The 24412-nt window shown below is 40.7% G+C and overlaps 2 protein-coding genes across 2 annotated transcripts; both read left to right on the plus strand.

Annotated features, from left to right (window-relative positions):
• Nucleotides 1–3728: 3728 nt before the first annotated feature.
• On the plus strand, nucleotides 3729–8535 carry LOC139465902 (heat shock 70 kDa protein cognate 4). Its single transcript, XM_071247895.1, has 8 exons — nucleotides 3729–3840; nucleotides 4553–4761; nucleotides 5030–5235; nucleotides 5401–5553; nucleotides 6224–6561; nucleotides 6879–7299; nucleotides 7418–7616; nucleotides 7787–8535. Exons 2-8 carry the CDS (start codon nucleotides 4557–4559, stop codon nucleotides 8230–8232), a joined length of 1968 nt encoding a protein of 655 aa, XP_071103996.1. The 5' UTR covers nucleotides 3729–3840; nucleotides 4553–4556; the 3' UTR covers nucleotides 8233–8535.
• An 11256-nt stretch (nucleotides 8536–19791) lies between these two features.
• LOC139465904 (uncharacterized) lies at nucleotides 19792–23709 on the plus strand. Its single transcript, XM_071247896.1, has 2 exons — nucleotides 19792–19834; nucleotides 22324–23709. The coding sequence occupies exon 2, from the start codon at nucleotides 22340–22342 to the stop codon at nucleotides 23600–23602; it is 1263 nt and encodes a 420-aa protein (XP_071103997.1). The 5' UTR covers nucleotides 19792–19834; nucleotides 22324–22339; the 3' UTR covers nucleotides 23603–23709.
• The last annotated feature ends 703 nt before the right edge of the window (nucleotides 23710–24412 follow it).

Raw genomic sequence — 24412 nt, forward strand, 5'->3', positions numbered from 1 at the left:
TAACACGTGGTCGTTTTGAGTGTTTATTTACTGGCCGTTTTGTCTAAGCATGGCCGTTCTGTGTCCTCGCACAGCGATCGAGTGGCATGGAATATTGGTGCAAACCTCCTTCAACAAACCCTCCGTCATTATACCGATAATAAATATACTGTCACAAATGTTATATTTGGGATTACACTTTCTTAATAAAGAACAAATTCTAGTACTTTTGGCGGGGGGTGGGGGGGGGGGGGGGGGGGGGGGGTAGAGTCCCATCTAGAATTAGAACCCACACCCTCATGCATAGCCAGGATCGCTAGCACGCACAGTAAGCTACCTAACCCACTCAGCTACCGAGGCTTCCACCAAATGGAAGTCCGACAACTGACATATATCGCGACCGATTCTGGAAGACGTTTACCTGAGTGACCATGAAATGTAGCCATGTACATATGCCTAGAGTCACACTCAACTGCCATAGCTTATAAGATGCTATCCCCATTGTATTGTACATTTACTGTCAGACACCCTAAATGAACTGTGCAATTATGTCACTTCTTAATAATTACTGTTGTTTATCCCTCACATGGCACAGATTAAGTCATAAAATATAAGACTTAATCCGTCATGTTTCATGTGAGGCAATCGAACCCTAATGAACGTCGCGCATGTAAGACACGGGCAGCGTGCGCGTTGTAAATACCGAAACATCAACAGTAACACAAAACAAATCCCTTCACCAAAATAACCACACGGAAATGAAAACAAGCAACTTTGCACGAGTCACAATAACTCCATGTTTTAAGGAAACAAATCCCAACACGAGCCATATTTACAATAACCCAAGGCTAACGACAACCCATCAAGTATACAGCTATACCTCCAGGTTAAGTTCTAGTTATTAATCATAATCGGAAGCGGCATTTTCAACTTTTAGTCATATATTTTCAAGTACCAATTGCCAAATCCACAAAACAACATAAAAACACACAAACCGACATATCTGCCAACGTGTATTCTCGTCCCTTGCACCTAGCATATAAGTTAATTTCAACCCAATATAAATTTATGCATACTGTCATGCAAAAAATTCTATTTTTACATGTATGGTGCAATGAGTATAAAATTAATATAATAAATTACATGCTATTGATATTTTACTGATCATAATGATCAAGTTTAACGTATACAAGGGCGGATGCAGCATTTTTAAAAGGGAAGGGGCCCAATTATCAAAATCCCCCTCTCAGATAGTTTACTGCCTATACAACATGCCATAATACATTTGGGGGGGGGGGGGGGGGGGGAGAGAGAGTGGGGTAGTGGTCCGGACCCCCTGGACCTCCCTCTGGATCCACTATGGTAAATCCTCCCCCCCCCCCCCCCCCCCCCCCCCCCTTGATGAACCCCAATAATGGCGATATATATATGTGTATTTATATATATATGTGTATGACTATATCCCTGTGTTGTTAACGCCGCACTCAGCAGACTGCGGTCTGTAAAAATAATCCAGTCTGGAAAAGACAATTCAGAAATTCATTCTATACTCCCAAACGTTGTGTTCCTCATAATAAAGAAGTTGACATCCACAAAGTCTGTTTCTTATCCAGTCACTGACATTATGAGCATCGATCTACGCAAGTGGGATACGATGACATGCACCAACCAAGTTAGCGAGCCTGACCGCCAGATCCCGTTATTCAACCGCCGGTTTCGTGTTCCTGATTTGTTGTATATTTTGCTTGATGATAATTATGTGTATGGGGCGATGTATGCCTCGGATGACTTAAACTGGGTTTCGGGGAATATGTAACAGTCGCTGAATTTGTATTGCTGGGGGGACATCGGGCCACAGATAAGCATGCAGTCTTGACTTCACGCATTGATACATGCATGGCCAGGTCGGTTCATGCCGAGAATTACATTATTGCGTTGTCAGTTATCACTGAATACGCCTACGGGCTACTCGCATAACATTATGTAATTTACTAACGCGGCATCTGTACGTTAGTAACGAAGTTGTGAAACACTCATATATACAATGAAAATCCTTTAGCTATACCAGCCAGAATCTGGAGATTTTCATTCGGATTTGTATATTAACATCGAGGATAATATGAACAAAGCTCGGCAGGGTTTCCTCTTCGGCGAACACATATTTGTAGAATACCGTTTAAAATAGTATTAAAATTAATAAATTGCTATACCTAAATGTACTATCTTTTTCTAACTATTTAGTCTACAAGTCGACCTGTGTTCCCAATTCACAGGAATATAGATGAACTAAAACTATGTTAGTGGTATATAGTACAACACGAACAAGTAAAATAATCACGTTTCTCTTCAGTAATCTAGCCCGTGTTGCTACGCGACAAATCTTTTGCCGTTAATAAGCATTCAGGGTGTGTATACTTATTGCCACGTGATATAGCTTATGAAGGTGCAATGGTGAGAGCAGCCATTCACCGCGACTGCGCGCTAATTAGAACAATCTGACTACCCGCTAATGAATTCATTAATTAAATATTCAAAGGAAGACTATTGAAAAAAATTACGTAATACCTTACCGCATATTTTATGACTTATTGTTCATGGCGGAGGATTAGCTGCGAACTGAGCTTGTTTCACAATGCACATGTAAAATCCCTAATTAAATCTGGAAACGATCAGTCGTTACTTCGAATAATAATTGAACATGCATAGATCTACAGTGTACAGAGACCATATGATATTATATAATCTATTATATGGTCTCTGCAGTGTGTAAAGGAATGGTCTTTTCTGGTTATTTATTTTTTTATTGAATATAGAATAAACAAATCCCCAACCGTTTGTTTCAAACACCTGGGACCGAGTTTGCGGGATATTTGGAAACGAAATCTCAAAAGTCAATTTGAATGCCCAATAGATTTTCTAGTCTAAACGAATCACCAACATGTATATAAAACATTCCAAAGCATTCTCGAAACTGGTGTTATTCCTGGGCCAGTTACGCGAGTGATGACGAATTTTACTAAAGTGGAATTTTGTTTAGTATGCGCAAATACTGAGACGATGATTTCTTGCAAGTAGGGAAATGAAGACTTTCTCCGGTTCTAAAAATAGAAATGGCGGGAAATTGAACAAAGGCAGGTTGAACCCGTGGGTTTTAATGATATGCTGGAGGCGAGGAACTGGAACTACATGTGGCCAGTAGTCTCTCACACTGTTGTATATAGCTAGAGTAGGTCATCTGGGGTGTGAAAATACATATCCGTGGACACACAAAATACACAGAGAGGGTTAAATAATCTTTGTAAATTATAATAATATAAAGCTTCAAGTTAATTGGTTAAAGTAATAGATATGATTGCATGAAAAACTCTTATTAACAATCATAGAACTAAAAATGTTTTATTCATGATTCTTTCATAGCTCTGACTTTCCCCATTTAGTATGAATATTATCAAGCAAATAGTTTCGTTTAGTTCGAAAACGCTGAAAGGGATATTATTCAAATATTATTATTCAATTAATCTTTTTTACTTTAAGGCTAAAAATGATTATCTGTATGCAAAGAGAACTCGCAAATTACTAATTTTAATCACCACTGCGAGTGCAGCGGAGCGTGACTTTAAAGGGATAGCCAATCAAAGCGCTCCTTACTTTGAACCAATTACATCCATCGACTGATAAGACCGCTACCTAGTTTCTCGGGTTCTAGAACGTTCTAAATGACGTCATATCCGCAAATGTATAAAGGGCCGCAACACGCCACTAGCCGGTAGTAACGCAGGGTCATCGAGTGGAGAGGAGAAGAGAAGAGAGAGACGGAAATTGAGCTTCTTTTATATACTATCACAGACATTGTTACACAAGGTATGTATATTATGGGAAGTCCAATGCTTTGGGGGTTGAATTTTGTTTCTAAATACCAAGGCGTAGTGTGGAAATCTGAATGCGTTTTTCATTCATGAATACCGGCCTCAAGACGAACACGTGGTTGTGACTGAAACATGGCGATTTCTCTTTCTGTTTGGAAATAAATGTGTGCTGCACAATGCTCTCGATAGGGAAACTTTCAAAATAATAAAATACATATTACAATTAATTTCACGACAGATTATATATTTCTAACGGTTTGGTTTGACTTTGTGTTATCAAAGTCAAACCAAACCGATATTCTGAACACGTAGATCTAGATTACAGATCGATTTTTTTTTCTTAATTTCTTTGGGACACGTTTATTGTATTTAAAGTTATGGGATACGAAAACTCATTCTTTAATGTAACTGATAACAGATCCTTTTTGTTCAGTTATATTTCAAACAATGCGTGACTGGGCGTGTTCCCCAGGATCACGTGGTCGGGTATTTCGGCATAATGAGATGTCGATTGTAATAGGTTAGATGAGCTAGGTGATCACCCTAGGATAGGTTAAATGTACACCTCACTAGAAATCCCTACCAGAAACAAGGAAATTATTCTATTATTCAAAATGAAAGTAGGCCCTGGAATGTTCTAGAAGCCTAAGCGGAAGTCTAAAGGTAAACGTGACCTCATCTAATTTTCTTTTTTTCTTTGATCATAGGACCATGGCCAAAGCACCAGCTATTGGTATAGATCTCGGGACCACCTACTCGTGTGTAGGCGTGTTTCAACACGGAAAGGTAGAAATTATTGCCAACGACCAAGGTAACCGAACAACACCCAGCTATGTTGCCTTCACCGACACAGAACGTCTCATTGGTGATGCTGCAAAGAACCAGGTTGCCATGAACCCAGAGAACACAATCTTCGGTAAGTCTTTGCAATTTGTTATCATTTCAGAATTGAGATTGCTTTGACATTAAAGAGGAAAAGTAACTCCAGTTAATAGTTGGGTGGGAATTTGATCTTGGGTGGAAATTTGTTATTTATGGCAGTCAAGAGGGCAATGGCCATCAATATTCCACTAAACATTTGTTTTACCTTACCTGACGCTACACCTATAGCACTGTGTAGCATCAGGTAAGTATAAAATCATTGCATGTAATCAAATGATCATTTATGTGGGTTTTTTCTTCAGATGCCAAACGTCTTATTGGAAGAAGATTCGAGGAGGCAAATGTTCAGTCGGACATGAAGCACTGGCCATTTAATGTGTTGAGTGATGGAGGCAAACCCAAGATCCAAGTAAATTACAAAGATGAACCAAAGACTTTCTACCCAGAAGAGATTTCCTCCATGGTGCTTACAAAGATGAAGGAAACAGCTGAACAATATCTTGGAAAGGTAATTTTGATACCATCAATAACGCGGTCCACAATACATCAATTGAAATGAAACTGTAATCCTAATTTATTCTAATAAGGATAGAAAATGTTCATTTACAAAACATGAAATTCATCTCAACCCAAAAGATTGCAAATACTGATCTTATTACTGAATCTTTTCCAGACAATCACAGATGCTGTTGTAACAGTCCCAGCTTACTTCAACGACTCTCAACGACAGGCTACTAAAGATGCAGGGACAATCTCTGGTCTCAATGTTTTACGTATCATCAATGAGCCTACAGCTGCAGCTATTGCATATGGTCTTGACAAGAAGGTATGTTATGGTTTATTTATGACCAGTGTTATGTGTCTCTATCCTAATGTCTTCAGTAGGCTACAAGTTTTTCAACCGCCTCCTACATTGTATGTTCTAGTTCAGTAAGATTGGGGTATTTTGATGTTCCACAGTTCAATTCAACAATCTTGGTTTTTCTCGCCAACCAAGAAGTCAGACGGGGGATATATATAGGAACAAGTATCGAGTTCAAAAGGGGCACATTTGAGAAATGAAAATTTACACTGATTATTGGTCTTGATCTTACGTGAATTTGAAAAATAGTCTTAAATTCATTTTTACAGAGTTGTGGTCCTTGCTCCGTGCATTTCAACTTTGTGCATACTGTGTGAAGTTTTCAGAAACTTCCGAAGTTAGCTTATTTAAGGGAGTTAGAGAATTGGTGCCATCAAGTTATATTTTTTTACAGAGAATGGGTGTTCACATTTAATCATTTTTTCTGCTGACATAAAGTGACCCTAGTACCTATCCCTTCTTTAGGCTTTAAGGGACATTTTTCTTTTCTTTTTTTTTTCTGTGGTTTCTTTTCACTAATATATTAACAAACAATAGTCTAATTTGTCCCATGGTGGGGATAGCGATGATGCTGTTATCTTGTTAATACTGTTTTACAATTCAGCATGTTCACGATAATTGATTTGTGTTACAGGTTGGTGGTGAACGCAATGTACTTATCTTTGATCTTGGCGGTGGTACATTTGATGTGTCTATCCTGACCATTGAAGATGGTATTTTTGAGGTGAAATCCACAGCTGGAGACACCCACTTGGGTGGTGAGGACTTTGACAATCGTATGGTGAACCACTTTATCCAGGAGTTCAAGAGGAAACACAAGAAGGATATCTCTGATAACAAGAGGGCTGTGAGGCGTCTGAGAACTGCCTGCGAGAGAGCAAAGAGAACCCTGTCCTCCAGCACCCAGGCGAGTATCGAGATCGACTCCCTGTTTGAGGGAGTGGATTACTACACCAGCATAACCCGAGCCAGGTATGCAGTTTCCTGTGAAACAAGCTGTGACACTCACAATTCTCTTGTAAATCCCCTAATCATGCTCAAGGTTAAAGGTCATACAATCTTGACATTCAATGATTTTTTAAGTTGGTGTTGAACAATGTTTGCTATACATTTCAATATTAGAAATTGTCACCAGGCCTGTAGTCCTTGCCAAATAGTTATCATAAGGACCAGTAAAAAAATATGATTTTTTTAGGGTTTTGCGGTGTTATTATAATGACTAGTGGAGTAAAATGTTTCTGCTGTTGCATTTAAGCTGTGTTGTCATAAGGTCTGTCTGTCTATTAAAGGTTTGAGGAGCTCAATGCTGACCTCTTCCGTGGCACACTGGAGCCCGTAGAGAAAGCTTTGCGCGACGCGAAAGCAGACAAGGCTTCCATCCATGACATAGTACTGGTTGGAGGGTCAACACGTATCCCCAAGATCCAGAAACTCCTCCAGGACTTCTTCAACGGCAAGGAGCTATGCAAGAGCATCAACCCTGATGAGGCTGTTGCTTATGGTGCTGCCGTCCAGGCCGCCATCCTTCATGGTGACAAGTCCGAGGAAGTCCAGGACCTGCTACTGCTGGATGTCACTCCCCTGTCACTTGGTATTGAGACTGCTGGCGGTGTGATGACTGTCCTCATCAAGAGGAACACCACCATCCCCACCAAACAGACCCAGACCTTCACAACATACTCAGACAATCAACCTGGTGTGCTGATCCAGGTGTGTACCCTGAAACATACTTCTGGCCAACAGTTTTGGTTTATATTTCAATCATTATCATACATCGTTTAAGTACTACCATCCATTGTTACTTACTTCGCTTCAATCTTCCTTCCAGGTCTATGAGGGTGAGAGAGCTATGACGAAGGACAACAACATCTTGGGCAAGTTTGAGCTGACTGGAATTCCCCCAGCACCCAGAGGTGTCCCACAGATTGAAGTAACATTCGACATTGATGCCAATGGTATACTCAATGTATCCGCTGTGGACAAGAGCACCATGAAGGAGAACAAGATCACCATTACAAACGACAAAGGTGTGTACCACAATAATGGTCTTCAGTTTTGTGACATCGCAAAATCTAGTTCTGATCTACCTAATTTGACACTTTGCTTTATGAACCATTCATTTAATATTTTCTAAATAGTTTATTAGGCTTGTAATAATATTTTGTAAGTGAACTTATGGTAATTTATTGTTTGTCAGGTCGCTTGTCGAAGGAGGAGATTGAGCGTATGGTGAACGAGGCTGAGAACTACAAGGCAGAGGACGAGAAGCAGAAAGACCGTATCCAGGCTAAGAATGGTCTGGAGAGCTACGCTTTCAACATGAAGTCCACTGTAGAGGACGAGAAATTGAAAGACAAGATCAGTGAAGATGACAAGAAGACCATCACCGACAAGTGTAACGATGTCATCAGCTGGCTGGACTCTAACCAGCTTGCTGAGAAGGATGAGTTCGAACACAAGCAGAAGGAGCTGGAGGGAGTGTGTAACCCAATCATCACCAAGTTGTACCAGGCAGCTGGAGGTGCTGGTGGTATGCCCAACTTCAACCCGGGTGCAGCTGGAGCTGGCGCAGGAGCGGGTGGTGCAGGAGGAGCGCAGACGGGCGGCAGCTCCGGAGGCCCCACCATCGAGGAGGTTGATTAAACTTCTCTCCAACATCCATGTGCATGACTAGAACAACTTAACCACGACATGACCTCATTCATCAAACACTGACTATAGAAGTTGTCTAGTCTCGGCTTGATGCATGTAATGAGGAATTTAACATCCTTTGAAATAAGAACAATTTTTGACATTAGACATTCTCAGGTTTCATAATGAGAACTTGACAAGTTTCATTGTCAAGGATCAATTCTACTAAGACTGAATACATCATGTATCATCCATTGAGCATTTTCATTTCATTTCAGTATTGTCTGTGATCTTAATAAAAGAAGCTTAATTAAATATTATTTTGCTGTTTGACTTGTCACATGATCTTGTAGTTAAGGTAGAGATCACATATTTGCGGGTAGAAATTTTCATGACCTAAGATACATTAGGATTTGACAAACTGTTATCTTTCCCTATAATAGCTGTATGCTTCTGCATTTAATATGACTTGCAACAAAAACCTGGACGCACATTGATTCCCAAGGTGAAACAATGTTAACCCCGAAATCTGTACTTTAAAGAATTGTGAAATGATTGACAAATGATTTGCAGAATTCACGAAGTCTACAAATTACTACTGTGTAGTACAATATTTAATGGAAATTAATATATAAATATATATAAATAAAAGGCTAAAGAGTCTTGGTTCTCGGGCACTGCCCACATAAAGTCTGCAGCTTGTTTCCTTATACTTAGTGCGATCCAATATAAACGCAGTCACTTCCCCTTTACATGCATACTGCTTCACTGCATTTTGTTATGGGCATGGCAGCAATAGGAGTTTGTATGCTTATGTAGGGAGGCCCTCTACACCAGGTTGAGGTTACACTAGTTTTCAGGAGAGAAACAAAGTGCTGCCCACCTGCACTATATTTTCAAGTCATTGTCTGAGAACCAATTATTTTATTTTTAAGCCTAATGTGATGGCTGTAGTGAGTATCAAATACAAACATAGTCCACTGTGGTGATAGCCAAAGTCTGATATGAATAGTGGTCCAAATGTCAGAGATGGGCCTAGGCTGGGAATCCGGGGTGATAAGTGATCTTCACACAGCTGTCAGTAAATGTGATATCAGACAGGCATGTAATGGCTCCACTTATATATTCCAACATACAGAACTTTCCATACTGAAAACACATCACATATTTCACATGCTTCTGAACTCATGACAATACATGCTATTGCGGAAGTTTACAGATCACACGAGCATCTAAATGTAGTCGGTTCATCCCAATTGTTTCTAGGTTTGTCCGCACCATACCCGTGCTCGTGCATCACTTCGGGCTTTCCTCCCACATTAAGTTGAAACGCTGTGATATAACTGGAATACTGTTAAACATGTTAAAAGGGGTGTTAAACCCAACTCACTCTAAATATAGTAACTACCCTCACTACTGCTGACAATTATAAAAACTGAAAGATACTTGAGAATGACTGCATGGCCAGGATACCACCAGATATCCTTCATTAGCCACAGTATGATGCATAATATGGTTGATTGCATGAGCACCGTCCCATCCACACTTGTCCATGTTGGATGGTTCCACTCGATGTTCGGCCTTGGCCATTGTCATCTAGCAGAAATATTGCTGTATGTGATGTCAGGCTGCTTTCAATTGCTTATCCACTGCCACATTAGTCTGTCAATGCGGGACAAGGTTTTTGAAACCACTATATTGTTAGAAAGACATGTTGTTAGATCAAAACCCAGTCTTGGGAATGTCCTAGAGTTACATCCCTTGCCTTGATGGTGCACTTTGTCCGTCATGTACAAGGATGTCATTTTGCATACATAAAGTTATGAATACATTATCTAGTTTGCAAGCCACCTCCATCAAGAACTGATGGCCATTTGAGAGAAGGGTGTTCCAAAATAGAATAATATTTGTATCTTTACACAGCAAACAGGTTCAAATGAAAACAGGTTGGGATTTTTTTTATGCCAAATCACTTCTTCATGAAAATTTTGCAAATGAATTAGGCTGGTTAGGTGCCTATTGTTTCAACAGAAATGTCAGGTGTTTGTATTCAGAATTGAGTTGCAGATTACTGGCTATAGTTCTGCATTGGTAAAACATTGGTTTAGAAAAGGTTAGTGGAAATGACCCTATATACTTTTCAAAATAATCTCAAAATGGAAAAAAAGAGTGCTACAGAAATGTCTATTACATATTACGATGTGTGGATCGATGCTCATGATGTCAATCACTGGATTCTCTGGTCCAGACTCAATTCATAACCTGCTCACACACAGTGTACTGACTTCTGAGCCAATCATTCCTTGTTTTATCCCAGGTAGGGTAAGACATACCGTCTTTTCATGTCTTTTGGACTCTAACAGGGATGAAACTACTGTGCAGACACTCTATCTACCAGACCAAAGAGGCTTGATGAATGAATGTATTGGACTTGTAACAACGCTAAATGCATAGGTAAGGCTCAACTGTTAAAGAAGTGTTTTTCAAACTTCTTGTCAAAACTGGGATGTGTCAAATTCCCGGTTGTTTTGAATTCATTTTGGAGTCCCCAAGAATCCAAATTAAAAAGGAAATTCCCCGGATAACAGTTTTCCAGGTAGCTTTTAGCTTTTAGCAATATTCCAGCAATATCACGGCGGGGGACACCAGAAATGGGCTTCACACATTGTACCCATGTCGGGAATCGAACCCGGGTCTTCGGAGTGACGAGCAAACGCTTTAACCACTAGGCTACCCGGCCGCCCCTGTCCACTAGCAGTATGTATGTGTCCGACAAGTTGGTCAATGACTAGTGTCTTGGAATACAACTGAAAAAGCCAAGCCAGCAGTCCCGTAACAATTGTGTGCAACTGGCAGCCACCATGGACACTGGATCCCCATATCCCTGGGCAGTGGAATACCTTGGTCCAAAACAGTCTTCAGCAACCTATGCTTGCCATAAAAGACAACTATGCTTGTCATAAGGGCGACTAACAGGATCGGGTGGTCAGACTTGCTGACTTGGTTGATGCATGTCATCATATCCCAATTACGTGGATCGATGTTCATGACATCAATCACTGGATTGTCTGGTCCATATTGTCGTTTCGGTGTAGGTTCTAACACCCTTATCAAGCAAGTGATAACTTGCTTGATAACGGTGTTAGAACCTACCTATGTAGCATATTTGTTTCAGGGTCTGTATGCCAAACTAATGAACAAAGAACATAAAAGTAAATTACCAATAAAGTCCTTTATCTTTTCTCAGTTTAATCTGAATATGTACATAGTCTGAATTCACAATCTGACCTAGCCAACATCAGCGCCGGTCCAGCTCACACACACACACACACACTGCTACATCTACTGAAGTGCTGCAGGCTGTGTCCTCTGTATTTCATTATGGATAGTGAGCAAGATTCAGCCATCAGTTTATCCTCAGCCTTATGTCTTTACTGACGGCCAGTCAGCCACAATCCTGCAACATTCCTTTTATGCAGACTTCTTTGCACCTTCTGGAACAGTGTCAAAGCCTTCCAGGAACTTCTCTTGTCTCACGGCATACATGGTGTAGCCATCTGTTTGGAGGTTAAGGGCTGTGTTTGACAGTTAACTGGGACATTTTACCTCCATTATATCACACATTTTAATACCCAACAGCCTATCAGTTGTGATTATTATTCCCAACAGCCTATCAGCTGTGATTATTATACCCAACAGCCTATCAGCTGTGATCATTATACCCAACAGCCTATCACCTGTGAATATTATACCCAACAGTTGTGATTATTATATTGAAGAGCCCATCAGCTGTGATTATTATACCCAACAGATGTAATTATCACAACCTGGACAACACAACTGGTAGGCTGATGGGTATGACTGATCAAGGACCATAACCCAAAATTAGAAGACACACAAAAATAACAAAAAGACAAATTGCTATCCCATCCATTGCTATACCATGCACTCTTAAATATGTTTATGAGGTCACAAAAAAAGTACATATGCATACACATACATGTCCTATATAAGTTTTTGGGGAGATGCCTCGCATGTAAATGGGTGAACAATGGACGAATGGCGTAGCTCACACAAACCCTAGGTTCACATTAAAGGTAAATGAGAAAATACATGAAAAATGGAACATTTGACTTTTTTGTCCACCTGCTAGCTTGTCAAAATTTAAACATATTTATCTCATCCCGTCACATGAAAAACTAAACACTTTCACTCATTAAAATACATGTATCTATTTTGTCTGGTCATTGGATCACATATATTTCCTTATTAATTGTATATTCATATACTTATCCTGTCTCACAATATGCATTCCTTCTTTCCTTTCCCACGAAGCGTGACTGAAAAAGTGTTTCCAACTTAAAAAATTGCTTTCCCAAACACATCCCAGCATGGTTACTGTTACAACCAGGCCATGTTTGTGATCCCGTGTACATTGACCTTCCATGACCTCATCACATGTTCGTTACTGTCAACTCATTCTCTTTTGTCAGAGCTATCAGGCTAGAGGAACGGAGATGTGGGGATGGCCGGGTGGTCCAATTCATAATAAAATTGCCAACTTATTTTTAAACTTATCCTGTCTCACAATATGCATTCATACCACAGTTGGATGGTGGGCGCAGTTCCCTTGCCTGAAAGTCTAAAACCGTGTGACAACAAAGGAAGGCTGGATCTAAACAGTAAAATGAATAAAAAGATATTTAAAATACTGGCTAGTGTCACAAACAAAACGACAAGAATTCGTGAGCGTGAAAACAAAACCCACAACAGGTGAAACGATCCCGATGCACTAATCGGAGGGAACATCAAGAGATTGGGTAGTACATGCCAAACATGTTTTCATGTATGTCATCATTCTTTTTCGCATAGCCGTAAAGAACAATTTATACAGCAGACTACTGGTAATCGATCCGGAAGGGGGCTCCAACTGATCGATTCTACAAGAGAAGTTCAGTACAGACAATCGAATCCACCCAACAAACAGAAAATCTATCTGGGAATACCTGAACAATCAAGGAAAAATAAACACAGAGTTAAAGTTTAAAGATTTATTCTGTATATACACAAGTGAGGCCAGAGTACAAGAACAAGTGTATACAGCGTTATCTGCATTGAGTAGGCCGAGACATCTGTTGAGCCAGGATCAGCGGTCCGAACTTTCGGAGACCCAAGACATCAGTAACTCAAACATAACGTAGGTAAAGCAAAGTCATTACCTTATCAGATTTCCAGAAGCACCCTTCAATGGTGGCGGAGATGGTGCAGTTACTGTGCTAGGCCATAGTGGAAGCCTAGCTGACGCTTCCACTATGGCTTCATGCGGGTTGAAGCTGTGGGCAAAGGCAACCTTGCGGAATAGGCCCTTATACCATCATAGATGATGATGGAACGGAGCCAAAACGAGGTAGTGGTATATGAAACCTCAGAGACTAACGCAGTCGAGAGGGAAATAAAATCTTCGCATCCGTGGTGGCAATGACCGAGTTGATCGCAGCAAGGTACGTGGCCATATAGAACCTTTGAGCCTACGCATTGAACGAAGGTTAGGGAGTTTTTCAGTGATCTGTTGAGGTGAAGAAGGAGTAGAAATACTGCAAGTGCGACAATAGGTCTCGAAGGCCATCCACTTATGATCATAAAGGTGTGTGGTAGAAGATCTGTGAGCTGCAGTAACAGTCGTACCTGCTTGGAATAGCCTTTAGCGATAAAGGACCTATGCACATGCGCCAAATGCATAGATGGAGCGTTGCAAGGTACGGATGCAGCAACCGGGTGTGAGATTGTAGCAGATGGTTGTCGCGGAGTGGAAAATTGTGGAACCCTCTTATGGCGAGCATTGACGTGGGGAACCAAGGGCACGACCAAAGTCTGATCCAAGTGATCGGTGGCCTCCACCTTCAGGGAACCCCAGGAAAGAACACCTTCTATTGGTAGTGACGGTCTTTTGAAGGACTCTGTACGGCCTGAGGATGACTTTGATCCTCTGTCCACAACATCCTCTCCCGCATGCACGAAGAAGAGTAAAAAAACCTTGAGATACCAATGAGGGGGCACAAATGGAGGATAACAACAATTGTTCTACTTATGATCCTCAAGTTGCTTCCTCTGCAAACATAGGAGGTCCACTATCAGTTGCAGGTTTGTGCCCTTTTGCACTTGTATTTGCAACCTCCTGGATCCGATCTATAAAAAGGCTTCCAGAGGAACAGGGGAGTTGATAAAGCCGAGCCTTGAATTGATCATCTCAAGGGCAGTGTTGTAAGACACCATGGGGATGGAGAGCTGTGACCAAGCCCTCATGGTGCGATAGAAGATCGAGGATGGCGGTCATCTTGTCTTGAATGAGCAGCACATCACCACAAACAAAGGAATCATCATGCGCCTAATGACATAAGGAAGACAAGAGAGCATCTATTGCCGACAAGACTGTAGAGATCAGAGGTAGGGTGCGACACACAGACGAAGCATAGTGCATGAGGTCTCGATGCTTGTCCACGGAGGAGGTACACGATTGTTCAGAACATCATCATCGAAGTCCATAGCCAACATACCATGGGTGCAGGTATCTTCTAAGACGAAACGTGGAGTCAAGATGCAGCAAAATGAGGAAAAGGTTGATCTAGGCCTTAGTAGATATGTCCAACAACACCAGGGTCTCAGGTAGGGTAATGTTGGATAAGATGTCGTCTTAAAAAGATCAGTCGGTGTAACAGTATGAAGATGTTTGATTTAAGGATCTGGCAGTGGGGTCCGACACATGAACCCTAAGAAGAATCCAGACAGGACCGAAGAACCGGAGAACGCCGAACATGAGCCCGTTGAACAGGAGCGTCCATACCAAAACCTTAACCCGAACACCGAGCTGGAGCTGGAGAGCATTGAGTAATACCAGGACAGTCCTAGCACTGATCCTGCGAATGGGAACGTTGATCCCTGACATCCGAACCTGATTGGCGATCTGTAGAACGAGAGCGATGATCCCTGTCAGACAAACGAGATTGCTGATCACAAGAGCACCGATCCTTGGACTTGCGACCAAGAGAGCACCGTAATGTGGAGTCTGATCGGCGAACCTTCAGAGGACGAGTGTTAGGCAAAGGAGCAGAGGCCGTGAAGGCAGTGAACGAAGGAGCCTTGAATGAAGGTTCGCGAGCAGTCAACTGTTTCCCAAGAGTATGATTGATGAACAACGTGGACGATGTAATGAACTGAGGTGGGAGTGTGGATGTGGGGCAGTGCAAGTCATTGTTAACAATAGTGACATCATTGTTTAAAAACTGGCAGATACTGCCAATGACAGACAAGTAAGCTCCAAAGTAGAGTAAGTACAACGGCAGCTCTCACACACCGGGCGCATCTGGTCCTTTTTCTCTTATTATTGTAAGAAGTTGCACTTTCAAAACAAAGCAAAAACGAAGATCTTCACAATAAGACGATAAGAAAGGGAACGAGTTGGCAGAGACAGACATGTGATCAGGTCGTGTAAGTTCAATGTGCACAGATCATGTATGTTTCCTGGTTGTTCGACAGTAACCATAGTTACCTGGGATGTGTTTGGGCAATGGGTTTTTTAGAAGCTGGAAACTTTGTTCAAGCATGTTTCCACATAGGATTGAAAGGGAAGAAGAAATGCATATTGTGAGACAGGATAAGTTTTAAAATGTTCTTTACCAGAAAATATTGATAGCAAAATAAGTGTCCATTGTAAACCATCTTTATTAAGGGTGTATTTTAAATACACAAGCTGTAATAACAATAGTACCTGACAGGTATGAGTGTAGTAATTTATTTATTACACTCATATATTATGCACATTATCTTAATTCAAAGTTGGGAAAAGGCGTATGAATGCAATATTCATAGCTGATGATTCAACCACAGACTGTTCTCTAAAGTTCGACCTGGCAAAACAAAGACTGCAGACTTCAAATTCTATTTCTCTATTGTATTTGTTTTTATTACGAGTTCACCATGAATTTTGTCTATGAGTTGGGAGTGGCTACCAATTCTCCATAGCTACGAATTTGTTGGTGACGAATTCACCTACAGGCTATAATTGCAAAACTGTGGTCCAGTGTTGACTAACGACAGTGGCCCCTTCAGCATAGCTTTGATTCAATCGGACCAGGGAGTCTATCTACCCACCAGGAGAAAAGGGACCTTATGGGTGCTAGGATATACTGTGCTATATGACATATCACAAAGACTTACATCAACTTACTTCAGTGAAGATAGCAATGTGTGATGTCATGTATCTCTGTAATAAATATTAATTGATGCTTGTGAATTGTATTTTTTGTTCTGAAGATGCTGTAGTTTAAAAATATAATGAAAAGTCAAACATATTTTTCACCCATGTCCCATATGTGATGGTGGATCACAAAAGCCTATAGTCTTTGTATAATCTCCCTGATCGGACAGCGCTAATTAAAATCCGAAAACGTGCAGTGCTCCCAAGGTTTCAGACATATATACAACACACTGTCATTACCCGCCCTGATTAATTAAACCCTGGTGCTTGCGAAGCCGAAGGCTCAACTTGTGATTGCGAACTCTCGAAGGATACAAATTGAAAGAACGCCGACTCCAAGCAATAGACCTGTGAATGCATTTCTCTTTCTCATTGTCATTAATTTCACCGCTCTTCCCTTGTTGACACGTTCTAGTTTTCGCAAATAGTGTTTGTCTGAGGGACTCAGATTTTGGAATTCTTTCGTCATGTCAACCTTCTCCATGCGATTATTCTCGGCCATCTTTCATGCAACACAGGAGATACCCATCGATAACTTCACATGACGACATAATTTGTCATGGTTGGAATGTTTTCTTACTGATTACGCTAATGGTGTAAAACAGTAAAAGATGAATAGGCAAACGTGAAACAATGACTTTTTCATGTAAATCTAATTAAAATCATGTTTGTTGGATATATCTACTTTTATTCTTTTCTTGTTATGGTTTTGAACTTCCGGTATTGGGTGTATTAAAAACACCGACTGGAATATGAAAAACAAATATGTTTTAAGAGTGCAGGTAGTGTTAGTAACGGTTCCTGAAAACAAGGTTTGGAACACACTATAGGCAATGAAAGGGGAAACAAGTTCGCACTGTTAGTGTTTATTATAAAGACCACAATAAATGTAGACAGGTGATCGAGGTTCTGGCATGTCTGGTGTTCTTCGGTTTTGCCATAAGTTCGTGATAAAAATAGTTAGCCTTACAAAGAAAATCACTTTTAACTCTCTGTAGCTAAACGGTATGACATGAGTAAGTGAGCCACTTTTTGCAATATCATCCACATCACATTGAGGACACTAGGAATGAGCCAATTACTCCATACCTCAAGATGTTTTGGAATGGTCTGACTGTTTATTTAGAGACATCTTGATAATCAATGTTATTGTCACTGACTTTGCAGTAGTACGCACGCACGCACGCAAGCACACACGCACGCACACACACACACACACACACACACACACACACACACACACACACACATACATACATACATACATACATTATCAAAAACAAATAAACTTAACTTGGATGTTGCTGTAAAGAGCTGCTGTGTTGCAAAGTTTGAGGAAACATGGCCAAAACAATTATTGAGTTACTTTACATGAATTGAATAAAAAAGAAACTCAAGGCGGTAAACGTGCCATAAATTCAAACACGTGCCACTTCTGTGCTACTAAGTTTGTTGTTTGTTGTTTAACACCGATCCGTAGATAATCGATTCTCGACCAGACAATCCAGTGATTGATATGATGAGCATCGAGCAACACAATTGGGATACGATGACATGTGCATCAACCAAGTCAGCGAGCCTGACCATCCGATGCCGTTAGTCGCCACTTACGACAAACATACTAAGACCTATACTAAGTACACTTGATCATAATTTAGATGACGCACAACGAAAAATAAAAACAGTGCCCGGATCCGATTATTTGCAGGCTGGAATGTTGTTCTTACGATGTAATGTTATCTGAATTGGATGACGTCATATCATATGATGAAACATTGATCAATGTGACGTTACATTGTTTCACTTGACCAATCAGCGTTACGAATCGCTAAGATACATGTGGACATATTGAAATGTTATTACACTAGTTCCTTCTAAACATGTCATATTACATAATTGTGTTACAGACGTTTGTGAAATATATGTCAAAAGTCTTGTTTTACACGCATTTTGAGACGTTAATTAATTTCTTTATTATCCACACCTTCAAATTAGTTACGCAATGCGTAATCGTTAAATGGGACTGGTGTCTGTTATTATATTAAAATACATATAGAAATGTAGATTATATTTCCTTAAAAATCACAAAAGTTATAGTTCTGCCAACTAAGTTCTGTAACAGCAGACTAATATCTACGGAAGCCCATTGGGGCGACACAATTATCATATTTTATCTTCAAAATTCAACTTCTTATCTGACAACAGTGTCAGCTCAAAGCTGAAAGTGAAGCCCTGGCAAGTTGTTTTGCCCAATACAGTTTCTCTTGAATTTTTAACTAAGTATCTTGAATTTTCAACTAAGTATCTTGGTCTAGTGGTAGAGCCTCTGTCCGGAGAGAGGAAGGACGGGGGTTCGACCCCCGGCCGCGTCATACCAGAGGACGTTAAAATATGGTATTTGTTGTTACCGAGCCTGGCGCTCGACCTAAGGGGCTTTAAACAAGGAGTGGTCGGTTCGGAATCTGTATACTGTGTCTGAGTGGGGTATTTATGATAAACTGCGGAATGGTGTCACAATGGGCTAGCACTATAAATTCAACATTAATCATAACTAATATAAGCAGCCACACATACACGTGCATGCACGTCGCCATTTTAAAGAAATAAACAGCGACCACGAGTCGTTTATGTCTTATATGAGTATCAACATTATGTACAGCCTCTTTAAGGATGATGATAAAATGTACAACTTAAAAAAATATTTACCCGTATTTAAATAATGATGACTCCCTGAATAGAATCCGATCTTGTTAATGTCGGACAAGTCCGCATATTCTCACAATCCTCACGTCGATTACCCGTAACTTTTTTCTCCGAATACCGAGTGTCACATCTCTCCCGCTTTTGGATACGATCGTTCGGCCACGAGCTACACCAATGGGGAACAACTCACTAGACACTGCCCTCTCAAAAATTAACGTCGTCTAATACACGACGTCATCAAGTTGCAAGCGTATGTTTGAATCTCCAAAAATGTTTTATCGTGAAGTAAACCGCACTTTGTTCTTCACCTTTCTGTGTGGTTTATCGCATAGATATGTTATATAAGTATATAATAAACTTGAACGTGACGTTAAACCACTTTTCACCACACAATCGCAATCTGAATACGCAGTCATCCAACAAGACCACGTCATAATTTTAACGTATTCCACAAAACGCCTCAGATGATTAAACAATCGACAATTTGTTGATCGAAGATAGTCTGGGTAAGAAAATGCAATATTTACCTAAACCTTTGATTCAATTTATAAATATAATATGAATTCCGTTTTTCCACATCATGCAATTCCACATTTCGTATAAACCATGCTATGTTTACATCGGGCACCTGTGGAAGGACCAGGTTAATGGAGCGATGTACGTGATATTTTCTTTCTTTGCATATGATTTTAAAATTTTCATTTGGGATTTTATGTCTTCCGTAAATCAACTCGCCCAAACGCTGGTGTCACGGAATGGCACGTTTGTTTGGTTGTAGTTTTCACGCGATAGGTCGATCGTCAGCTGTTGTTGAGAGCTGCCAGCCTTTGTCTACTCACAACAGGAGCCAGCCTCGGGTCTGAGTTTTGTGGGCCGGGTAGACACCATAGTCCGAGTCTCCTCACTATCAGATGTTTAGACAAAGATCTGAAAATAACTGTACTGAATGTATATATGTTAATAGAAGTAGTTATCTCTGAGATAAGTTGCACAAAGACTATCAAATGATTGTGTCCGATCACGTAAAGGAATGCATCACTTCATATCAGTGATGTAAATTTCATCTATCACCTTACAGTTTAGTTTGTGACAAGTCTTGTTTTGGAACCTGTAATCTGCATGTCTTTGACAAACTTATAGTCTCCGTACCAAACATTGCAGAAGTGTGTCTCTTGTGGGTTAATGTATCTGACCACATTTGCATGTGAAGAAGAGGGCGATCATGTGTTTTTCAAATGGGTGATGGTCACATCTGACACTATATAGCCACTTAAGCAAAAGAAGCATATGTCAGTTTATTTACGATTTCACTGATGCACTTTACAAATCTCATTAAGTCATATTTTAATCCTGTCTCCCTAGGAGAAGCCTGGAGTGTCAGGGGAATTTTCTAATCAACTTCTTCAACTTCAAGGCTTCTAAGTTTTTGGTATGACCATGGACCCTAAATATACTGTCCATGGTATGACTATGAGTGAGCAAAACATTCAGACAAACATATATCTGCTTTCTGTATCTCCAAAACAAATATTATTGGGGAGTTCCAGATGCAAAGAATTAAGCCGTGCTATTACGTGGTTGTGGGTATTTAAAACATCCTGGTTTTTTTGTGAATTCCTCTGCATCTCACCTAAAAGTGTATACTAACAAGGTGATATTTATATTCTGTTGTGATTTTCTTTGCTGAGATCAAAGTTTCCAAATCGAGGCATCTTCTTGAGCCAAGGGAGTTAACTGACTATATAAGTCCAGTTCCCACCCTTGCCTAACTAAGCTGGAATTATGAAGTTATATCTTAGCAAGACTAACAAGGCTATGCATAGTTTAAAGAAAATCGACACCCGGATTGTACCGTCGACATGCCATGAACAGAAATTTTCAAAATCTTTTCATGTTTTTAATCAAGGTGCTCACTTGATTTGATGAACTTCGCAAAGTAAGACCTATTTTATTACAATATAGATCTTACTATCGATCAGATTGTCTTCACTTGATGCTGCCATTTTGTTTGAAGCAAATGTAAATGTAAGTAATGTGATTTTTCAATAAGAGGGACATAGAAGGGACATAACTCATAATAGTCACTGGTGGCGCTACACTTGAGCCCAGAAATTGCAGTCTAGTTCAGCAATGGGGGAAACTGGACTTTCCTCGGGATGATGAAATGAAACCAAATTGTTTTAGTAAGCTGACGTCTGATTGATTGGTCAAGATGCCGAACATCCTTTATTTAGATTTAATTAAAGTTAGTTCAGGGTGCACCTGGCACGATTTTCAATGGAGATGTAAAAGAAATGATTTTAATAAGATTTGTAAAGTACAAAAGATCTAGGTCTGGCTGATGCCAAATTTATGAAAAAAGCGAATGTTGAAGCTTGTCATCAGTTGTCCTACTGAAGGCATGGGTTTGATTGCCACAGTCATACAGTGTGTGAAGCCATTCCCTGGGTTGACTGGAAGAGTGATTTGAGCGGAATAAAAGCTATTTCACTCACTAACTGGAATAGAATGCTGATTCTACTGCTGTGGGATTAGGTGAGATGGATGATGACAGATTCATCACCGTAACTACATGGACAGTCCGATGTGTGTAATGTCACATTGATTTCAATCTAAGGAGTTGCACTTCAACATGTTCAATGTGCAAAGATTCGTCCATTGGGTGTGCCTGAACCCTATGAATGTGGGTTCCAATTCCTGTTCACCCTGATGGTTTTTCTCACATAATAAGCTGACATGCAGCAATAAAATAACTGAAATACTGTTCTGACACACTCAGTTATATTAAGTCCAACATGTGACCACACTTTCATCAGTTGTTGTAGTCCTGAAGGTCTGGTGACCCTGGAGCTGCTTATGGCCACATATAGTAAACTATGTTTATAATGAACACGCTTATAATGAACTGACGGATATAACGAACTGATTTTGGTCCGGTCCATAAGCTTTATATGCACAATATATGCTAATAATGAACTACGGTTATAACGACCTGAAATTTGTTGGCCCTTTGAGTTCTTTATAACCGTAGTTTACTGTATTTGTAAATACTTTTTCTCATATTAACAATCAAACATGACAATTTTAGTTTTAGTTAATACACACGGTTCATGATAATATGGTGTTCTTTAATTTATATTTTGAAGGATCTTCTGAAAGGAGATGGGTAACTTACATCTAAGAGGCAGTTACCATAGCAACAAGGATGAGGACAAATGTAGTGCAGATTTCCACAAGAGAATTCTGTCGGCCAAATCTGGCCAGCTGCTTCACACTTGTTCCTTTGGAAAGTGGATTCGCCATCGCAGAAAGATTTGTGGATTCACGGGGAAGACGGACTTCAGCACCCTGCGAGAAGCTCACCGACGTAGCGGGATCCTCGTGAAGCCGGACACGACCGATGGCAGATACTTCGCTGTGAGCTGGAAGAGTAAGTCAGAGATCGTGATCCTTGAGAAGCTAGCGTGGTGGGTGGGGTCTGTGAAGGTTCCGCGAGTCCCTGTTCCAGACACGGAGGACCCCAACTGGTTCCGTCATGCTCAACATAATCGTACACGGAAGGAGTGCAGTGTGGTGGGCTACAGAAATGGCCTGGCTGTAGTCCAGATTAACTGTGATAGACATTTCACCATTGCAAAATTCTATATATTAGATTTGTTTCAGAAGACATGTGTCGGCCATTTTGTGGTGATGTATCATACGCGTCGTTGGTACGAGTGCTACATATCTCCAAACAAGAGGAGAATCATGTTGCGACCGGACCACTTGACTCGGGTTGTCGTCCTGCCAGACAGCTATGTCATACAGAACCTCACCCTGTTCGTAGGTCCCTCCGAGTCTCCAGTCGTAGCCACTATTCCCCCAGCCTTCAGAACTCATGCCCTCACATACAACACTAAACTAGGTGATGACTTTGTTATTCTAGGGGCTGATCAAGACATTGAAATAAGGAAACTCCCAGATTGGTCATTGGAAAAACACGTTCCAAATCTTAATATTTCAGCAAGCATTCACCAGATACGATCAAGTCCCACGGGGGATTTCATCGCTATTCGTTACGTCCATCCTATTCACAGTCGAGAATATAGTACAAACTTTGTTGCGGTTCTCAGTTACCCCAAGCTTGATATTGTGATGAGGGTGGATGTTCGTGGTTGTTATTGGCCAGTGTCGGAGGTCATCAATCTGCAGGTGTTCCCCCGATTCTCCCCTAGCGAGTCCTGCATTGCTGTGATGCGCAACTGCAGCTACAAGCGGAAGGTGTTTGTGTACAAGCTGCCCCCAGTCCAGTCTTCCCTCCAACACCTATGTCGCAGGACGGTCCTCCAACTCGTCCCCCTCAAGGACACGGAGAAACTGCCGCTACCAAACAAACTCCTGGACTACCTACAGTTCCGGGAAAAGACAACAGCCGGTGTCTTCTAGCGCACTCATGGACTCGTGTAGACTCACATGTCCTCTCATGGGCTCCACTTACGTTCATCAAGGACTCAAGGAATCAAATGGACTGTTAGGGACCCTTACTGCCTCACATGGACCCTCATGTAATCCACTTACATTCATCAAAGACTCAAGGAATCAAATGAACTGTTATGGACCCTTACTGTCGCACATGGACCCTCATGTAATCCACTTACGTTCATCAAGGACTCAAGGAATCAAATGAACTGTTATGGACCCTTACTGTCGCACATGGACCCTCATGTAATCCACTTACGTTCATCAAGGACTCAAGGAATCAAATGGACTGTTAGGGACCCTTACTGCCTCACATGGACCCTCATGTAATCCACTTACGTTCATCAAGGACTCAAGGAATCAAATGGACTGTTAGGGACCCTTACTGCCTCACATGGACCCTCATGTAATCCACTTACGTTCATCAAGGACTCAAGGAATCAAATGGACTGTTGTGGACCCTTACTGCCTCACATGGACCCTCAGGGTCTTTCACAGGTTCTTTTGGACTCGCATGGTCTCTCAAATACTCTTTACATATATCATCTATTATGAGGGACATGAAATGAAGTATAAAAGCATGCTACTAAAATGTTAGTTATCATGATAAATCCTTATTGGGGATTGTTTTTATTCAATAACATTTGCTAAAGACTTGGGCATCAATACAGTGTCCGATTAATCTGAGAACAAGTAGATAAATCCCTGGTTTATCCTAAGGATGTCTGTATTTGTTTGTGTTTCCGATGTGAAATGATAAAAGTTTCTTATATCAAT

Source organism: Haliotis cracherodii, unplaced genomic scaffold, assembly GCF_022045235.1.
Source record: "Haliotis cracherodii isolate W230 unplaced genomic scaffold, xgHalCrac1.p SCAF_18, whole genome shotgun sequence".
Taxonomy (NCBI): Eukaryota; Metazoa; Mollusca; class Gastropoda; order Lepetellida; family Haliotidae; genus Haliotis; species Haliotis cracherodii.